The sequence below is a fragment of the Zosterops lateralis genome, assembly GCF_965231275.1.
Source record: "Zosterops lateralis genome assembly, chromosome: 5".
NCBI classification, from domain to species: domain Eukaryota; kingdom Metazoa; phylum Chordata; class Aves; order Passeriformes; family Zosteropidae; genus Zosterops; species Zosterops lateralis.
Genome location: NC_139766.1, coordinates 49,742,651 through 49,761,845, shown reverse-complemented (window position 1 = coordinate 49,761,845; position 19,195 = coordinate 49,742,651). Strand labels below are relative to the sequence as shown.

General features: G+C 37.8%; 1 protein-coding gene across 4 annotated transcripts in view; it reads left to right on the top strand.

Moving 5' to 3' along the window:
• NFKB1 (nuclear factor kappa B subunit 1) overlaps positions 1 to 19,195 on the top strand; it is a 57,041-nt gene that overhangs the window by 8,208 nt on the left and 29,638 nt on the right. For 2 of the 4 annotated variants that reach the window (XM_083861445.1, XM_083861444.1), the window contains exons 2-5: positions 3,328 to 3,380; positions 4,479 to 4,563; positions 11,595 to 11,632; positions 13,983 to 14,081. In XM_083861445.1, coding sequence (XP_083717571.1) covers positions 3,336 to 3,380; positions 4,479 to 4,563; positions 11,595 to 11,632; positions 13,983 to 14,081 — 267 coding nt within the window. In that variant the 5' untranslated portion in view covers positions 3,328 to 3,335. Of the gene's footprint in view, positions 1 to 3,327; positions 3,381 to 4,478; positions 4,564 to 11,591; positions 11,633 to 13,982; positions 14,082 to 19,195 lie in introns of all 4 variants that reach the window. The other 2 variants (XM_083861443.1, XM_083861442.1) reach the window with 1 other exon arrangement.

Here is a 19,195-nt window from a genome sequence, read left to right as displayed (position 1 = left end):
GATAAGGTAATTAAGTGTGAGTTTGCATACACAAAGGTGTATGTTTGCACATCTGAATTATAATCTGTTTATAATAAACTGGCTAACATTCAGGCCAGAGAGAATGTCTTTAACCTCTCCCCCCAGCACTGCAGCTGACCTGAACACAAAAGATCTCCTGCAAGAGGTGTCTGCACTTAAGATGCAGAGAGATTGTGTTTAATACCTGGTTAGACATTCATTAGTACCTGCCTACAGCTGACTAGGTGGTATGTGGGTAATTACCTTGCTGCTTCAAGTGTGATGTTCATAGAATAATGGAGTAGTTTGGGTCGGAAGGGACCTCAAAGATCATCTAGTCGCAATCTCCCCACATACCGTGACTGGAGATACTTTCCACTACCATAAGTTGTCCAAATTGCTCAAAGCCCCATCCAGCCTGACCTTAAACACTTCCAGGCATAGGGCAGCCACAGTTTCTCTGGGCAACCCATTCCAGCACCTTGCTATCCTCACAGTGAAGTATTTCTTCCTTATATCTGATCTAAACCCACCCTCTGTCAGTTTACAGCCATTCCCCCTCATCCTGTCTCTGCACATCCTTGTGAAAAGTCCCTCTCCAGCTTTCCTGGAGGCCCTCTTCAGGTACTGGAAGGCGCTTTAAGGTTTCCCTGCAGCCTTTTCTTCTCCAGGCTGAGCAGCCCCAGCTTTCCCAGCCTGTCTGCAGGAGAAGTGTTCCAGCCCTCTGAGCATCTTCGTGGCCTCCTCTGGACTTAGCCCAGCAGGTCCATGTGGTCTTTGTGCTGAGGAGCCCAGAGCTGAACGTAGAACTGCAGGGGGAATGTAGTTAGAGGCTTCTGTTTTGGTGTCATGACGTTGTTCACTGCAACAGCCAAAAAGCCAGAAATTGCTGATTTCAAAAGGTGAAGCTGAAGGACTGACTCAGATGTATGTAGGGGCTTTTTTCTATATGAGTTCTAATTTTTACATCAAAATACTTCAAATGAAAGGTTTTCAGAAGTAATGCCTCTGTGCTATTCTTCCACTTTGTTGGAAAATCATGTATTGTAGAAGTGTAGATGTGATCAGGAGTCTGGCAGGTGTAAGGACACTGCATTTCACCCCCAGAGTTCTGCTGGAGGCAGAGGGGTACAGTCTGAAGAACTAAAATAGGGCAAAGAAAATAGAACCTACTATTACATTTATCCTGTGCCTTACAGAAAAAGCTGTGAGAAAGTTTGAAAGTTTGGCAAAGTATACATTGAACAAACAGGAAAGTGGGCAGATGCCTTTCACGTTAGCTCCTTAGAATATTTTATTTTTCTGAACAAGCATGTCACCTGGAAACTTCAGGATTGTGGAATACAATTTTGCATATGTGACTCATGAAATGGTAAATGTTTAAATATGAGACATCACTAAACAAGACTTCCAGGACTAGTTTTTATTTTATTTATGCAGACGAAACCTGGCGTTTGCACTCGCAGTTATCTAATCAGGGTGTAACAAGAGAGTGGATATTTTATGACACTTTGTAAAAAAAAAAGCTGGCTGTTGGGGCCTTCAGATTGTTTTCTGTAGTTTCTACACCTTTCAGTAAGAAGTGTTTGAGGAAAAATGTTACAAGTTATTTCAGTGATTTAAATAACTTGTCAGTTGGCGATAATGTTATTTATATTTTTTCTATGGAATAGAAGTCAAATAGAAACATCTTAGTAACTTCTGTTATATCCTGAAAGTTTTATCATGCCTTGTATGTTGACTTTTTTTGTAAAGATGAATAATAACAATGGCAAATGATTGATGGAAATAATGCTTTGTGGAATGTGCCTGTGAGATAATGTGATTGACTGGTCGTTTTTTATCCTGCTGAAATCCTGTTGTATTAGGTGATGAAGTACAGCCTTAGTGACATTGCTTGTTATATCTGTTATTAATTTTTGGCTGAAATATTTTGACCAGTTATTTGATATTTGCACAAATACTACAAATAAATATTTCCCAGTAAATATTTCTAAAATTGATTTACAGTCAGGTGGATACTTTTATTTTCTAGGTTAAAAACTAGTTGTATCCACATGTTTATGTGTATGTTTATCTTTTTAAAAAGATTTTTATCTTTTTCATTGAAGTCATCTGTGTATTAAGTGTCTCCTATTTCTCCATTTTGGGGAATGAGTGACTGTGTTGTCTTTGGAGATTGTTAACAAGCAAAATTGAGCCTTCATCGAGGTGGAGTACCCAATTATTCCAATTTTCCTTTTGATAATTGCCTTTCTAGTTCCTGTAGAAGGTACATGGTGACTGAGTTTTTATTTAATGACGTACTGATCTCTCGCACCTCTCTTCAGTAGGGCAGTAGGTTTTCACAGTTTGATTTGCTGGAAAACATTGCTCATGTTCACTGTGGTGGAATAGGAGGCCCAGTAACCTCTTTCTGTCTTCTATTAGTTATTAACCTTATTTAGTGTCTGTTGAATGCAGACATGAGTCTCTTGGACTAGTCCTACTGTTATTTTCAGATACTCCCTTGGAGAGCCTTATTTAGTGAGCTCAGCATAGGTGAAATTGTAGTTCTTTTAGTAACATCTATATGAAAGGAAATAACACTAATACCTTCTAATAGACCTAATAAATTCCTCAGAAAATTCACAGATTCTGCTACTGGCCTACTACTAGTCCCAGTAAAACCAAACCAAGCTAAACTTTTCCAGTGTCCAGCATTTACATGTAAACCTGTGAGTAAGAGTTGTGATGGATGCTGCACATCCATAATTGTAATTTTCAGCACAGAGTTGTGTGTGCTAAGCAGTTGTGGACGCCTGGAAATAAAGGTGTCCAAAATTAGTCAATAATTGATCCCTGGTTTTATTGATTTTTTTTTTAATATACTGTCTGTTTTTTCTTGGGCATGTTTATTTGCATTTAGTAATGCTTCATAAGAAAACTGTTAGGGTTCATTCATGAATGCTCATGATGTTCTTTTTATTGTATAAAAAATAAGAGCTCTGCTATTTCTATGGTAATGATTTTGCCTAAAGTCTAATGGCAGAATAGTCACAGCAAAGATGGAAACAATTCTTGATTTTAAGAAATTTTGACTTCTGGATGGTAATTTTTAATTTCTTGGCAAGGGGCAAAAGAAAATCCTAGCTGTATTCTATCTTTTCCTTACATTCCCCCTTCCAAATACTGAGGAATTTTAGAAGTATTTTAGAAATTATTAATGTTATGAGTAAAATAAAAAGAGTCAGAGATTGGGCTTTCAACTCTGAACATTTTCCAGGCTTCTCTGTTGCTCTACATTGGTAAATAAATGGGAGTTCTAATTGTGTTTTTGTGTTTCAGGACTTAAAATGGCAGCAGAAGATTCCTATATTATGGGAGTATCTGATCCCCAAGTAAGTGAATTTGTGTATTTTCAGTATCCCTGTATCCTCTCCTAGCTATATGTTTAGGCCTCCTCTCATATTGTCCTGTCATTTCCTAGACTTAATGTGGACACAGAAAATCAGTCTGCATTGGCAGAAATCAGGGGGTTTTTTGCCTAAGCTGATTTTTTTGTGACCTGTAAAGTGCCTTGCCACTGGTTAAATGGCTGAAATGAGAAGGAAAGCTAGGCCTGCTGAATTAAGCAGTTGAAAAAAATACTTATTTTTATGCCTGTGATAATTACTCTGAAATTTCTTCTGTGCTGGACATTAGAGTCTTTCTGAAAATAAAGCTCCTTATGTCCTAAAAGGCCCTTCTGTGCAAATTTTTGTGATGTTTGCATTGACAGTGATGACTAGAATGTTCCTTCACTCACAGATCCACATGTCTAGCTCTTCAGGAGCTCTCCCTGACCTTCTTAGATCATTTCATAAATTATTTGAACTGTGAGAATGGTGCTTGCGTGAAAAGTTTAAGTGAAGAACAGGTCATTTCGACTCACCTTAATTTTCATAAAGCAACTATTTTCTCCTTTATGCTTGCTCCACTTAGGAAGAATATAGATTTATACCTGACAGCAATTACAGTAAGTGAAGACATGTCAACGTTTTAAAAAAATGAAATTAAACTTTAACCTGGATGTACTGTTTTCTTGTATTAGAGCTTGTAAATACATTTACACAAGGAATGTAATCTCATGGGGTTTAATCACAAAAGTGGAAATAAAGCTCACAGGTTCTTAGCAAGGCCTTCGGCAAGATTTTCAGAATTTACTGTATAAGCTCTTTAGAATTTATAGTTGTTAGTGCATGTAAACAAAATGGGTGTTTAGAAACTCTGCTGAGGTTGATGCGGTCTCATGATTCTGGTGAAACTTGGGTCGGTGCTGTCAGCTGTGCTTGCAGTGCTGTTGCCAGCAAAAATAAAGTAGCTATAAAGTGTTTATGTAATTCAACAAGGTGTTTGCAGTCTCAATATTTGCAGAGAACTTTGAAGTTCTTTGCTGATAGATGCTTTATGCAACTATGTATATATGCAATAATGAAGAGTATTTTCTTTCAATATAGATGTTTGCGGTGGATCAGTTCATGGGAATGAATGCTTTATTTAATAGTACAAATTACATCACTTCAGACTTACCACTACGAACAGGTAGGAACCTTTACTATTTGATGGTGCTATTGTCCTGCTGATTCTTCCTGTTTGTTTTCCTTTGAGAACTTCTTTTCAGAGCCTTTTTTTTGTTTACCGATTTGTGTGTCATAATAGTAGATTGCAATTTGTCAACAAGATTTTTTATTACATCTTTCTGCATCTTTCTTCCCCTCATGAAACTTTCAGCAGTGAGGCAAATGGGATTTTCTAGTGGCTTGTACAGAAACTGAAAGTTTCAGCAGTTTCCCAGGTGAAACCAGGACAGTGACCAAAAAGCTTTGAGTGACACAATTTTATAAATTACTTTGTTGAGGCTTATTTTCTGAATTTGAGCCTTCAGTGAGTTACATGTTTCTATTGCCACTTTGCAGACTGACACATGTGCTGCTTTTCCTTTTGAATGCTGTTGCATTTGTTGTAGTAGTTCTTAAGGTGCTTGTTTTTCAGTAATAAAATGCAGAGAATATTAACTTCCTGTATCATTCAAATGTGTTTTTCCTTCTCGGTGAATTCTCTGTTTCCTGTGAAGTGGCAGTGTGGTATTAGAAGAACCTGACAATTTCCTGAACAATACCACTTGTTTGAAAGCTCAGACAAATTTTGCAACAAACCACTGAAAATAAGCAAATAGTATTCTGCAAAGGTCTGATAAGCAGTTCTTACAGTATGCTTCCAGAATAGTAATAACAAATAAAAATGTTTTATAGCTCAGTCAGTATCAGCTGCTTGATCACTCTTGGTCTGGTTTTGCTTATTAAAGTTCTTTATAAATACTACTTCTTGGATGAATTTGGAAAACTCTTTTCTCCTGCTTAGTCTATTAGAACAGCTGATACAAAAGGAAAAAGGAAATAAAATTTTATTTAAACTTAGGAATTTTTTCTCAAAATACAGCTCCTATATGGCTGTTCAAGTCTTTTACCATGACAACTTTCTCTTGTTATCTGTTTGACTCTGTTGTATCAGGATGTAGCTGGTATCTTATGTATTGCAAATTACTTTTTTTGGTTGAAAGTGCAAACCACTTCTGATTGCAATATTTGATACCCTTCACAGCAGTGAAGGTGTTAAGGGTGAAATGAAATAAGCATTTAACATTTTCCCTTATAGGTAAAGTTCTACTCTAACAATAAATGCTGCTTATAGAATAAAACTTAAAGCAGGCTTACTGTTTTAGTGTTTCCTTGTTTTCTTAAAAGAGTAGTAGCAAGAAAGGATCAACAAACACATGGTACAGATAATTTTGTTTCAAGATAAAATGTTCTCATGAGCAAAGCTCTTGACAAATATGGAAAAAACATCCAGCAAATTAATGTTGCAATCATTTGTTTACAGTGTATTTTTATTAAGGCAGATAAAAATTATTCAGTAATATTCATCTTAATATTAAAGGGCTTGTGCACTGTAGACCAAGGGGTTTTTTTCCCAGTTTCTGTTGAACAAATAAGGTTATTGAAATTTCCCTGTAATGAGCTCTTTTACATGTACCTTTTAAGCTTCCTCTGTATTCTTCATGCCAGACTCATCCATAGACATTATTCTGATATATAAAACTAATTTTCAGATAACTATGTCTCATCTAAAGTAGAAAACAGCTGTTTTCAAAACTATGTCTGGGAGTCTAGGATTCACTGAGTTCTGCAGCCACAGAAAACTCTTATTTGGCTAAGTCTAGCTCTGTCCTTAATTTGCAAAATTGCTTCGAAAAAAGGCCTTTTTTTTTATGAGTGCCACTGCTCTTGTCTACTGCTGCACTATAGGTGGCAAGTTCCTTATGCACAAAATGGGATTCAATAAAGGATCATGGATATCAGGTTGTTGCAAATGAAAAGTTAATCAAAAAATTTCAGAAAAAGTTGGTCATTTAAGCAGCATCTGATAAAGCCACAGTCAGCTTGTTCCTTGAACAGTATCCCAGTAATGCTTACTTCCTCCCCTTCTTGAAAATATGCTGTTTGTTACTATGGACTGGCTCTTCAGTGATAAGATAATACAATAATTTTTATATTCTACTTTAATGGTTTTCAAGCAGGGACTGATGACTTCTTTCTACTCAGCAAAGTCAGTTTAAAAAGTCATGTGGGATTTTCCAGAAGTACTTCCAGCTGAGATATGGACAGAGTGAAATAAAAGGATTTTTTTTTCAAGGACAGATAAGTGATTAAGGCAGAAAGAACCAAAGACATTAATTGTTCCTCACAGTCTGGCTGCGGTGCATTTATCTTTCAGTCTGTGCATCCATAAATGCAGTGTCAGACCTATTACATCGCCAGACAGGTTTAATGTATAACCATGGATTGCCATGTCGTGCCAGTGGCTGAATCAACAGCAGCTGGGGAATTTGGGGACTTTCTGGTGATGGATGTTCTGCTGTTACGTTAATATTTATAGTAATAGTAGAAAACATTTGAGATATTGGGACATGGATTTTCTCAACATCATTGTCAGTGCTTAATTGTCTTTGCGTGCTTCTTTTTCTCTCTCATATGTCTGGTTTAAATAAAAGTTAGACTTTTTTGTTACTTTGGCTCTAAAGCTGTAGTAGTTACATGGTTCATGTTTTACCAGCAGAAAAGGCTCATGAAGTCAGCCTCTTCTTTGGCTTGCTGGGTAGTATCCTGCCTTTGATTCGGTAGGTTAAGTACCGATCCTTAGTGGCATTGTGGTGGAGCATTATCCACAACATGTATTTAGGCAGAGTAAAAGCAGGTGCACATCAGTGGGACATCCACTGTGTAGTGCAGAAACAAAGTGATTGGAGAGGAAATGGGCAGAGCTCTGAGCTAAGCGATTTGTAATTTTGGATGTTTTGTGCTCCCTCATGATGATCCAAGGCCATCTACAACCATGGAACGTGCCCCAGTTAGAGGTGGGTTTGGGAACTGTGTAGTTGTTTTGGCTTTGAGAGGCTCTGGTTTAACTAGGTCTTGGCATTAAGGTGGTGTGTTTTTAAAACTTTGAAGTTGAAGCAGAACCATCAGGAGCTGAACAGTATTGCCTGGAGGCTGCTAAAATTAATTTTCTGCTGTTTCTTTAACCTCCTCTGTCCAACTCCGTGTGACACTTGCTGTGAAAAATGAGAAGTTTATAGATGGGAAAAAAAGGCACTTAAATTTTCTTTTCATATTTTTTCAGAGAGAGATAATGTTAGAGGTTCAAGGAAACTGGAGCACCACCAAAAATGAGATGAGTTCATTTTCCCCGATCCACAGTAGTGGCCCTAATTCTCAGGAACTTGGGCAGATTTGCATACAGTTTCTGGTGTTATTCTGTCCAAAGTCTCATGTGTGCCATTTGCTTTAATCATCCTGCTTTGAACACTGAAGAGCTGGGCTTCAAGAGAGTATTCCTGTGCAGGGGAATTCAGGAAGGATAAGGCACTAGGTCTCCAGTCTGAGCTTTTAGCAGCGAGGTACCACTGCCAGGATGGACACAAGAGAGTTGATGTGGGATTTAGCAATCAAAACCCACAGGCTGCAAGCATTTCCATCCACATCCATAGAGCAAAACACCGATTACAAGGGTGAGGTGCCTGTTCTGGAGGCCCACCAACAGGGAACTTGTGAGGGAGGAGACTTGTCCACATGTTGTTGCAGGTTAAATTGAATGGGTTTAGGTACTTGGAAAGCTGTTAGATACAGGACCCCACCAGTCCAACAGAGTTGTCAGGCATGCAGGGATATCCCACCAACCTCAGAGGCACGTTTTTCCTTGACTTTTCTATGGTGGGAAGAAGGAGTCAAGGGGGAGCCTAAGATGGGTGCTCTTTGGAAGAGTGAGTGTGTGTGTGTGTGTGTGTGTGTGTGTGTGTGTGTGTGTGTGTGTGTTCAGGGTGGGGCCTGTCAAAAGGAAGAAAGAATGCATGTGGTGGGAGTGTCAAGGGGCAGGAGGGCCTCTGACTCAGGCAGGAAGGAAAATGAAGAAACTAGGCAGTTGAAGAAGATGCAGGGAAGTGGGACTGTGACTCAGCCTGGAGTGGGACGCGAGTCGGCAGCAGCGCCAGGCAAAGCGCGAGGAGTGCTCCTGTCAAAACGCGGCTCTTGCCAACCATGAGACCATGCCTGTGTAGAGGCAGCTCCATGACTGTGGCCTATGGCCTCTCTGTAGGGCAAAAGTAGAACATAACCTATGCATAAAGTCCTTCTTGTGGCTGTTTATCATTTAAAAAGGGGTTGCTCCTTAAACAAGAACTTCTAAAGCAAGTACCTTCCAGGCTGGAACAAAGGATCATAACTCGTCATTATTAGTTCCTCTTACAAGGTGTTCATCTTCAGGTTCCTGCTCTTTGTCTGCTTAGACAAAGACACACCTACTAATAGAAACAAAATATTAAAAACTTCCGTGTGCAAAACACTAATTGTATTTTCTTTTCCCTGTGGGAAAGGATGAGAGAAAGAAGGAACCACACATAGCCATCATTAGGCTGTGTAGTGTGCCTCTGGGAAGTATTCAGAGTTCAGTAAAAACAGCTATATGAGACCTTTCACTAAATAAAATCCTATTTATAATCAAAATAATATGCCATTTATGCCTGGATTTTTTTTGCGCATTGCTGGTTTATTTTTAAGTAGCATTTCAGATATTATTAAGTGCGTTGCATTAGAATGCCTTCTTTGTACTGTTATTTTGGTCTGGTTCAGATGCTATACCAGAGAATTACTTAGTCACTGTTAAAATAAAAAAAAAGGAAAACCTTTAGTCATGGAACCCAAAAATAAGACCTTAAAAAACTATTTTAAATACATTGCTAAATGATTTGTATAATGTGGATTAATGATAACGAACATCTAATTCAGCTTTGCATGTTTACACTGCGCCTTTTTTGCACTTTTCTAGTGCGGATATATAAAACATTTAGATTTTTTTATCAGCATATTTGAATGCTTTTTATAAGCATTTTTCCCAAGATGTCAGAATAACCACAGTCTTGTGTTTTCAATTTTCCTGAGTTTTCACAAGTGCCATGCAAGGTCAAACCATTTCAGTGGTATGAAGCATTTTCCTGTAGTTTTTAAGTGTATATCCATCCCTCTCTTAGGAGTTTGAATTTCCTTATGGTGAGAAAAAGCTGGAACTTGGGTCTGATGTGTCTTGGAGGACTTCTGCAGCCATTTAGCCATTGAATAAGAACACTTCATTTTCTGGTTAATGTTTGAGAGAAAGCAATAGTATTTTGTGCTAACCCAACGTGCATGTCTCTCCTAAGAGAAGAGCCAAAGAAAAATTACTTGGCATATCATGCCCTGGGGGCTTGGTTGAAAGTTGAACTACACACTGTTGTATTTTAGGTGCATTACTTCTGCCAATGCCCAGAAAATACATGGCTTCTGGATTGTTAAAGTATAAATTTTCAGGTGCCTAAAGCTTGAGGAAGATTAAAGGTCTGTGAAGAGAGGTCTTAAATTTAAGTGCTGATGTATTGCTTAAACCCAATTCAGCTCATCTTGACTCTGTGTTACAGACAAAAACTGAAACAGAAGGCCAAAACTAGGTGTTTCTCTACATCTTTTAAAGTTCCTAAAGTCCAAACTGTTTTTTCTGCTTTGTAATGCAAGATGTGTATGCTGTCTAGAGGAAATAATTTTTCTTGAGTTCAAGTAGCACTTGAACTTTTCAAGGAAAAGTACAATTGATGGACTTGGGAAATAATTTATCTTTAAATGTGAAATTGTTGTGACTGATATTTGCAATGTAACTTTGACATGCAGTTGGTTCAGTTGCTGAGTCAGCTAACTAGCAGCAGAATACTAATTTCGTCTATTTTGTATTTATTAAAACTTCCATGTTGAGAGAAGCTTATTCAATTAACACCTGTGCTTGATTCCTTAGCATTAATACCTTTAACAGAGTAGAAGTGATGATAGAGAATTCCAACAGGAATATGGCTGGAAAAATATTATATACGTATGCCCAGTGAAGCTGTTGTTTGGGGTCTACTCTGAAAGCAGTGATCTTTTTGCATTGAAATACAAATCATCTTGACTGCTTAGGAAGAGAGGGGGGAGAAATAATAGCTCTTGAAACCACCATTTTGAGACTCATGACTGGCTTGCATTTTAAGTGGTGTTTCACAGCCATCCACCCAGAGAGCTTTCCTTCTTGATGTAAATTATCTAAATGATCAGAGTTGGAGCTAAGCTTTGATCAGGTGATGAGTGCTTAACTCTGGTGGCACTGAATTCTCATTGGATTTAAAGCCTACTCAAAAGCTATATTATCTGGTGAATTTTTCATTACATTTATAGTATGTAGTTAGCCACTGTACGAGACTGAAAGTTGTTTAATGAAGCTTTCTTTAAAAGACACAAATAGAATTTTAGTAGAACATAATCCTATGTATTAGCACCATCCTCAAGATGGATCTCAATATAGTCTGTATTTGTACTCAAATTGAATGTATTCAGTGTTTTTAGAGGCCCAGCAGAACACTATATTTAAAAGTGTATCTGAAATTATTAAAAGAATGTATATTGTCTTCTCAATTCCAGGATTTTTTTAAAATCAGTTCTGACTGTTGGGGCATGTTGAGACAGCTTGAATTCCTCTTGTATTCCCATGCCTCAGAGCTTCCCATTGGCTGTCTCTTGACTTTCAAAGGCACCTATTCTGTAGGAAGCCCTAGGGCCAAAAGCTGGTGAGTGTAATCTCTAGAGCCCAAGGGGTTTAAATACAAAAGTTAGCCTTAGCTCAAGAAGCCAGACTGCTGTCAGTGTCGAGGGAAGGATCCTGTTCTTACTCACCCTTGCAAGTTTTAACTGAATTGCTCATTTAGGTTCTCTGAGCTAAAATTAACATTTTTGACTTAATCTTCCTCTTCTTATTCTGCTGGTCTTCAGTTGGGAATGACAGACTACCAAGTGAGTAAATAATTTATTGAAATTTAAGTTCTGAAGAGACTTAGATGCTTTCAAGAATTTTATCTCAAGTCATTCAAGGACATAATCTTACCCCTACAATTTATATATTCGTTATAGTAATGGAAATACAATTTCTAGTAATACTTTTCTTCCTTTTTTTTATGTTAGCAGATGGACCATATCTTCAAATCATAGAACAGCCAAAACAGGTAAGAACAAGGCTACATGTTGAAAATGTCTAAGGTAGCTTTATTACTGCATTCAGCTTTGGATAAACTTACAGCTAAAAAAGAGCACAGAAAACTCTGAGCTCTCAGAAAAAATGTGGCAATTGAACATGAGCAGTTTTAACCCTTACTTTTGTAGTTAAAGCATTTCCTGTTTTGTTCTGTTTTCATCTTTATCTCTCTCTGGAAGTGTAATTATACAAAAAACCCTAAGGGTTTTAAAAATATGCCTTGCTAAGTATGGACTCTTCATCTTAGAAGTGATTGTTACAATACTCCAATATTTGGAAACATAAACTAGTAGATAAAACATGGAAAATTTTTAGGATTTGTTTCATAGTTCTTGAAACACAAGAAGTTAAAAATAAAAACACTTAATTCCCAAGGTACAGGAACTTCTGACTTGTGTTTTGCTGTTGTAAAGGAATACAGTTGTCCTTTGAGATCCTTTTTGTTATGGTTGTCTGTTTTGAATAATCAAAGAAATATGAAGATAAGTACTCAAATGATTTTTTTTTCTGTTACGTAGCAAACACTGACCATTGCTCCTCTGACAGCAGAGAAGTCATTTCAATTCACTGGTTAGTTTTCATGCAACTGATGTACTACATAATTTCTGGGTAAAGATTGCCTTATCTGTGTCTGAGTATTGTTCCACTTCAGCTGGTGGCACCAGCAATTACAAGGATTCCTCCTGAAGCTGTTACAGTATGGAGGTGCCTTTCCTATCTGTCCCAGTGAAGTGCATGAAATCTTGCCTTACAGAGCTGTTCAGTAAACAGGGGAAGACAGTGGCTAAAAGCTGTCCCATCCTCCTCTTGGTCTTCTGCAGAAGCACACTGCAATCCAGTCTCCCTGGCAGGAGACAGTGGAGAATGTTGATTTCAATCACACACCAAAGACATTTTTGTGCTTGTGCATCCCGCCAGGAATAGGACTCTTTGTCACACGTGAAACACCAGTGTACTGTGAATTCTAGAAAGAATATGCTGCATCTTCCTCATGGTTTAAAGTTCATCCCAAATCAGGCCATGTCTTTTCATGGTGGGCCTACAGTGCACAGTCCATAAGGAAAACCATTGTTTCCATGTGTGACTTCTCAGCAAGTGGCTCCTCTTGTGGAGTACCCATGTGGCAAGCTGGGCAGGGGTTTATGGCAGGGTGATGAGGGTGATCCATCAGCAGAGTGATGTGTCATGACTGCAGAGGTTGATTTGCCTTTTGCAGAGGTTGCTTTGCCTTTTGCAGATCAACTTGAGTTCAAGCCCATCATAGCTTCATGCAGTTTTCTGGGTCAGTCAGTTTACCTTAGGAAGGCAGTTGGTCAGGTCTGAATAAAAGTCATGAAAGTTTACATTTGGTTGATAAAAAATTTCTTAACCTGAAAAGGCCTTAGTGAGATAGATACTGAAGCTACTGCTTATGGAGTAATTTTAAGGCATGTTACTCACTTTCAGCTAATACAGACTTCAAATTCAGAGTTGTCTACTACTAGAAAGAAGCTGAATGATTCTTGGAAAAGGCTACAACACTAACTGGTGCTATTTGGACACTGGGAGCTCTATATAAGATGGAAATTTTGCCAGAAATTGCAGGACAGGAGAGTAGATCTGAAAGCAGAATTGGGCACCACATGAAATATATTGTTAAGTAGTTAGAGTTACCAGACACCTTTGCTTAAGAGTTGCATCTTTCGTGCTTTATAGATTGCTATGTAAAATAATGGGAATGTTCATCAATGGGGTTGATGGAGAGCTGTGCACTGGACTGGTTTTCAGTATCTTGAAGTTCTCTAAAGTATGTTCACATGTCTATTTATGTAGCTGAGATGAAAACCAGTCAGAGTCCCCTGAAGCTTTCATGCTGTTTCTGGATTTCACTCAGAGCTTTCATATTTTTTTCCCAGAAGGAGGAAGTGTTTCTGTTTCATCCCTGTACTTTCTGTATGGTGCTTTGGGCTTCCTTATTATTTGTTTCAATTTTGTCTACCTAGCAACAATCTTGGAAGAGAATATCTGCTCTTCCATTCTCTACATGTGAATTTTTATCCTATTTTAACAGTATAAATAGTTCTCTGTTTCAAAATATCTTCACTTAACTGAAAGAAAAAGATGAGATTGCTGCTGTGTATTAAAGTGAGAATAGAACAGGTTCCCCAGGGCTGCAGTTAAGTGATGCTTTGTTAACCAGCACTCAGCATTTCATGGATAAACAATTGTAATTTTTCCATTTGGGTGAATCTTGTTTGTGGGTGTGCATGTTCATTTTTGTGTATTTCTCTTCTGGTTTTGTTTCTGTACAGTTTTCAAGTGTCTTTTCCTTTATTCCACAGAGGGGATTTCGTTTCCGATATGTGTGTGAAGGGCCTTCACATGGTGGACTTCCTGGTGCTTCTAGTGAAAAGAACAAAAAGTCATACCCTCAGGTCAAAGTAAGGACTTCAGGCATTCATTTTGTGAAGTCAATGCAAGTGTCATTGTATGTATGTGTATAGGAACTTATTGTATAGCAACATAAGTTTGTATGGAGTTGCTCAAGACAGACTGCATTTCAATCCCAACGTTCAAATTGATTCTGAAAATAAAGATGTCCTAAGATGTTTGGGTTTGTTTTGGCACCATTTTTATCTGCCAGCAATTGAGCAGAAACTTACCTACACCTGCTGCCTCACTTACCACTGTGCAGAGTAATGGAACTCTTCCTTAGGGTGCAGTTTTAGCAAGGCTTGAGCTGCTCAGTTGCTCCATTTCCATTGCAAAGCATGAGTCTGCTTAGTTATTCCACTTCACAGTAATGCTATTTACCAAGTTACCCTTTTTTTTTTTTTTTCTTCTGTTCATGTTACTCCTTATTCAATATCTCTAGGGTACTCCATTCTTAGGAACTTAATTCCTTTAAAGTCAATGTAGAACTTCTCATTTTAATAGGAACAGTGTTATGTTCAGGTGTTCACTGAACATTTTTTGTGGGTTTTTTTTCCCCCCCAGAAAAAAAAATCAAATACATTAATCAAAGAAATGTTCTATTGAGGCACAGTATGAAGATTAGAAAAGTGATTAATCATTTTGTGACTGGAGAACTGTCTTTGCCTATGGTTCTTGCAGCAAATTTTTTTTCTATGGAAGTCTGGAAAAGCTATGGAGTGGTTTATTTTGGTATTCTTTTTAACTTAAAATGTGAGTTTTGGTCTTGTTTGCATTACATCTTCAAACTGTTGCACTACAAATTCTCATGAGGAGTAGGGTTAGTGTATTCTAATTGGTGTTATTTCTTAATGTATTCTAATTCTGGTGCTCTCTCACTCCTTTATGGGGAAAAAAGGGGCAAGCAATAAACCTCTGCCTTGTTATTTGCCACTCCTGGTCCTTCTCCTCAGTGTGCATGTAGCTCATCTGCAATTCTTGGGAATGGCTGGAGTTTGGAACAGTTGCATCTCCTAATGAATCAGTATAAGCATCACATAATGGAAAATAATCAGCACTGGCTGAGGTAGCCTAGGCTGTAAGTCTTTTGAATGGAGAAGAAGCTGGGAAAGCTGATTTCATATAGCCTTGCAAAACTCTTAGGAAAAATTACTAGCACAGGAAAATTATCTACTTGCTATTCTTTTTCCTATTTTACAGTAATGATGAATCAATGGATGAAATTTCATTGCTATGTTCATATATAGAATCATTTACTGTAATTGAGCCAGATCTTTGGATTCCAATCCAATCTGTAATGATATTAATACAAGTGATAATTTATAAAGGTGTGGTAGGTCACATAATAGCATGAGGAGGAGTTATACAGGAAATAGAATTTCTCCTTGAGAAAACTAGAAAGCACAATGTTCTTTGGCTTTCCATCAGACCTTCTAATTTCATTGATCATCACTTTTTAATTTCATCTAGAGCTTATGCACACACATCCCTTCCCTTCCCTCCCATCCTACTGTGTGCATCTGGAGTTTTTTTTCTAGTACAAATCCCACATGGCAACACCTGCTGGGAGAGGCTGGCAAAGGAACACAAGTAAATTCCTCAAGGCCATTGCTTGTTAGTGCCTGTTCTTGATTCAAGTGGTGCCAGTAAAGACAGAAGTGTTTCACACCTTTTCCTGTAAGTCTTTTCTGTGTTTTGTCAGAATGTGCTCACTTTGTCATAACTGAAGGGAGCACAATTGAAAATTGCAATTTTTTGCTGTGTTGGGGTTGTTTTGGTGTTTTTTTGGTTGGTTGGTTAGAGTTTTTTGTGTTTTGTTTTGTTTTGTTGGTTTTTTCGGCTGTTTGTTTTTGGTTTGGTTTCATTTTTTTGGTGTTTTTTTTTTTACTCTTGTGCCAGTGTTTTCACTATAAAACCTACATTAGTTGATCACAGTGCAGTGAAAGGACAGTAGCATGAGCTTTGGCTGTACTGTAAAAAAAGATAGGTTTGTGACAGATCTTTATACCCTTGGCCATGGTGTGGTCAGTGCAGCTCACATTGGGATTTGCTTTGTGCTTAGTCAACTCTCTCAAAATTTACTAGTAGTTAGCATGAGATTTTCTGAAAATCCACGTCCTCAGTGCACATAAAACCACTGCCGTCTCCCAGTTTTGTTTTCATAAGATTATGGATTGGAGGCCAAAAGAAAACACATTTATGGGATGTGGCTTCTTGCATTATGTAGACTGTTCAATTTCACCTTTTTTTTTTTTCCTCCCTGCACTGTCACTAACTCGTAACTAAGCTGCAACACATCAAGACGTATCTCTCACTTAAGGGCTGGAGCATTGATGATTTTGCTATGTCTCTAAGCAAGATGTTTGGGTATTTAATTACATATTTAACCTCTTTCTGTATAGTGTATTAGTAGATGGTGTAGGTATTGAGTTAATGTAGCAGTTCTGTAATGCCAGTCTTTACACTTGAAACAAATCTGCACTGGCCAGCAAGGTGGAATTGATGTAAAACCTCTTGTTTAATGGAATGGTCCTGACTAATGGAGTCTAGATAACAGTGTATATTTTTCTATAATATGAAAAATTGGATTAATTTATCTTAATGATTCATGGAATTATGTTCCTTTGTTTAGCTCTGTTTTTGCTAACAGTAATCCTAATATGTCAAAAACATCATGCATATTCAGAGGATTCTGTATAACTTTGCATGTCATTATGGAGAAAGAGAGGTTGTAAAAGGAGATAGTAAATATGTTACAATGAAGTTATATTTCATGATTGCAACCTAAAATTCTTCATTTAAATTTCATTTTCATCCACTTAGTGTAAGTAACATAATACTGGAAAATTTTACTGTCTAGAACAGTTGAAATCAAAGCTGGTGAACTGCTTATTCATCATTACTTTTTTGTCCAGGGGAAAAATCAGCCAGTAGTATAAAAAGAAAGGATAAAGCAGCACCAGCATACTGAAGTATCTAAATTTTTTATTTATCCTTTGCTTGGTTTTTATATATTTGAAAAAATGTGAGAAAGCTCACACAGAAAATTTCCACTGGCATTGGACGTTTATCATGTGTGTCTTTATCTTGCATACTGCTGTCAGTGTGGGCAGATCCACGTTTTACACTGAAGAGCTTGATCCAGTTTTAGGTGTGACAAGAGCTGACTGAAAACAGCAGAGTGAAGGAAATGTCCTCAATTTTCATCTCCTTGGGGGCAAATCTACGTGGGTGGCTGCAGTCTCTAGTTCAGTGTTCTTTGTGAGCTGGATGTAAATAAGTCTGGAGTTCAGAGGTGTGCCCCAGCTGAAGAGCACAATCTCTCTGCGCAAGAGTTTGGGCATGGAGCACTTTGGCTTGTGAATGGAAGCTGCACAGCAGTTAGGCAGCCCTGAGCCCAGGCACACCTACAGAACTGCCCAGCCAGTCGTGTCCTGGGGCTATTCCAAATTATACCTCGGTTTGGAGATGAGAGTTCTTCTTGAAATCAGGGATTTCAGCACATTTACTTCGAGCTTAGGAGAATTTATGGAAAATTAGTCAAGTTACTTTGCTGGTGAGCCTTGGCGACAAATGGAGCATATTTATTTGCTCCCCCCTCCCCTAACAGGAATTAAATGTAAAGTGATACAGATAGGTGATTTTTTTAACTTGTAATCAGCAAACAGCTGAAATAAGGAATAAACATGAGACAGGGATAAGCAGACTTTTTGGTATAAGTCTTTACTCCTCTAAAAATCTGTACTGAATCAAAGTCAGCCAAAGATGAATTCAGTGAGATTTGAGCTTTTTACTGGTAAGGCTGATATGGCTGAATAGGAGGCACTGAATCTCTTTAGTTGGGCTTGTAAAACAGAGCACCTAGCTCTGTATTTTTGTCATTAGAGTGACCTCACAGTCAGAGGATCAGATCTTCAGCTCCCATTGATTTAAATTACTTTACATTGCTTTTTCTTAAGTCTGTTAAGTAAGTATTCAGTTGTCTACACAATTCATACCACATCAGAAAAATTTTATCTCTAATTAGCAACTGAAAAAAAGAGAGATACTGCTCTGTAAAAACAGTCTGTTTATAAAGAATGAGAGATGCCTCATCTTTGGAACACTTCTTGTGTACACTTCTTGTACATGTGTTTTGAGGACAGCACTAGTCACACTCTGAAGAATAGGCAGGGCTGAGGCTGCAGCTCCTCTAACAAAGGGATTGGAAAGAGCAATAGGTGCTTTTGTAATGCTGTCGTTGTAGGTTTGAAATGGTCTTTTGCATCCTTTGCTCCTGTTGTTGACCAATTGGTTTCATTTCTTGCTTGTAAGAATAACTGGAAAAAACATCTTTGAAGTATGAAAATGTTCTTACGGAGTTTTTGTAAAGTATTGGAACCTATAAAAATTGGCTGAGATCTGGATTGCAGGAGGACATGAAATAACTGAAAAAAACTTTCTACTCTTGTTTTGAAATTGACTCAATTTCGAGTTCACAGGGTCTTTTTAATCTTTCAGACGAATTTCTCAAACAGAAAGAGCAGATAAATGTAAGCCTGCAGCCTTTTAACTTTATCAGATAAATTGAGTGCTCCTTCAGGTACAGGGTGTAATCAAGTATTACAGCTATACTCTGCCCAGGAACTCCTTCTTTCCTTCTTTCTCCTCACCTGTAATTTGAAGTTCAGTAGCCATTTTTTTGGATCACAGTTCTGATTTTGAGCTGTACAGCATCCACATGCTATCTCCCCCTCATGCTGAGTCTGGTTTTGTGTCAAAACCATAATCCCTATTCAGCATTGTAACATATACCTTCTACTTTTTCAGGCTTTTGACAGTGTTTCTTAAGTTCCTGTGCAAAAGCTGATAGTTACTTCTATACCTTAGTGCCAGAATTCATTTTAAATTATTCTGAAATTGTGGCATGATTGAAGGACATTGAAAAGTTATTCCAGATTTAATTTATGGTATGTGAGGATATTTAACTACTCAGACTATTTTCCTGGGCACCAGCTACCCCAAAGGACTCAACATCAAGTAGGAAAGTCTGTCTATAAGAAATAAAGATGGTTCAGAGACATTCTGTCCCCTTTGCAGCATAGGACATGAGACTGGATGACAAAAATAGTCCTTTCTTGCC